The following is a 307-nucleotide window of genomic DNA, read 5'->3' as shown; positions in this document are numbered from 1 at the left end:
GTTGAGAGCCCCCTAAGAGACCCTTGGGGCCCCTCGGGGGCCCCTCGGGGGCCCCTCGGGGGCCCCTGGGGGGCCCTTTGGGGGCCCCTTTGGGTACATTTTGGTGGGCTGGGAATCGGGGCAAATGGGGCCTCAAGGACTTCTTCTCCGCTGCCTCCTCCGGTACAGCAGCAGCAAGTTGAGGGCCAGCAGCAGCAGCAGCAGCAGCGCCAGCCTCCTGCACCGCAAGCAGCAGCAGCAACAGCAGCAACAGCAGCAGCAGCATCAATAGCCGCACAACTGTGGAGGCAACAAAACTACAAGCTCC

The 307-nt window shown here is 64.8% G+C and overlaps 1 protein-coding gene across 1 annotated transcript in view; it reads right to left on the bottom strand.

The window, feature by feature from the left end:
* Positions 1 to 132: 132 nt before the first annotated feature.
* Positions 133 to 307, bottom strand: part of ETH_00040990 (uncharacterized protein) — a gene marked incomplete at both ends in the record, with an annotated part of 1867 nt that continues 1692 nt past the window's right edge. Inside the window, one exon of the mRNA XM_013373939.1 lies at positions 133 to 217. Coding sequence (XP_013229393.1) covers positions 133 to 217 — 85 coding nt within the window. The remainder of the gene's footprint in view (positions 218 to 307) is intronic.

This window comes from Eimeria tenella, genomic scaffold, assembly GCF_000499545.2.
Source record: "Eimeria tenella Houghton genomic scaffold, Eth_scaff1829, whole genome shotgun sequence".
Classification (NCBI taxonomy): Eukaryota; Apicomplexa; class Conoidasida; order Eucoccidiorida; family Eimeriidae; genus Eimeria; species Eimeria tenella.
Note: the sequence above shows the minus strand (reverse complement) of the source record. Positions and strands in the feature narration are given on the sequence as shown.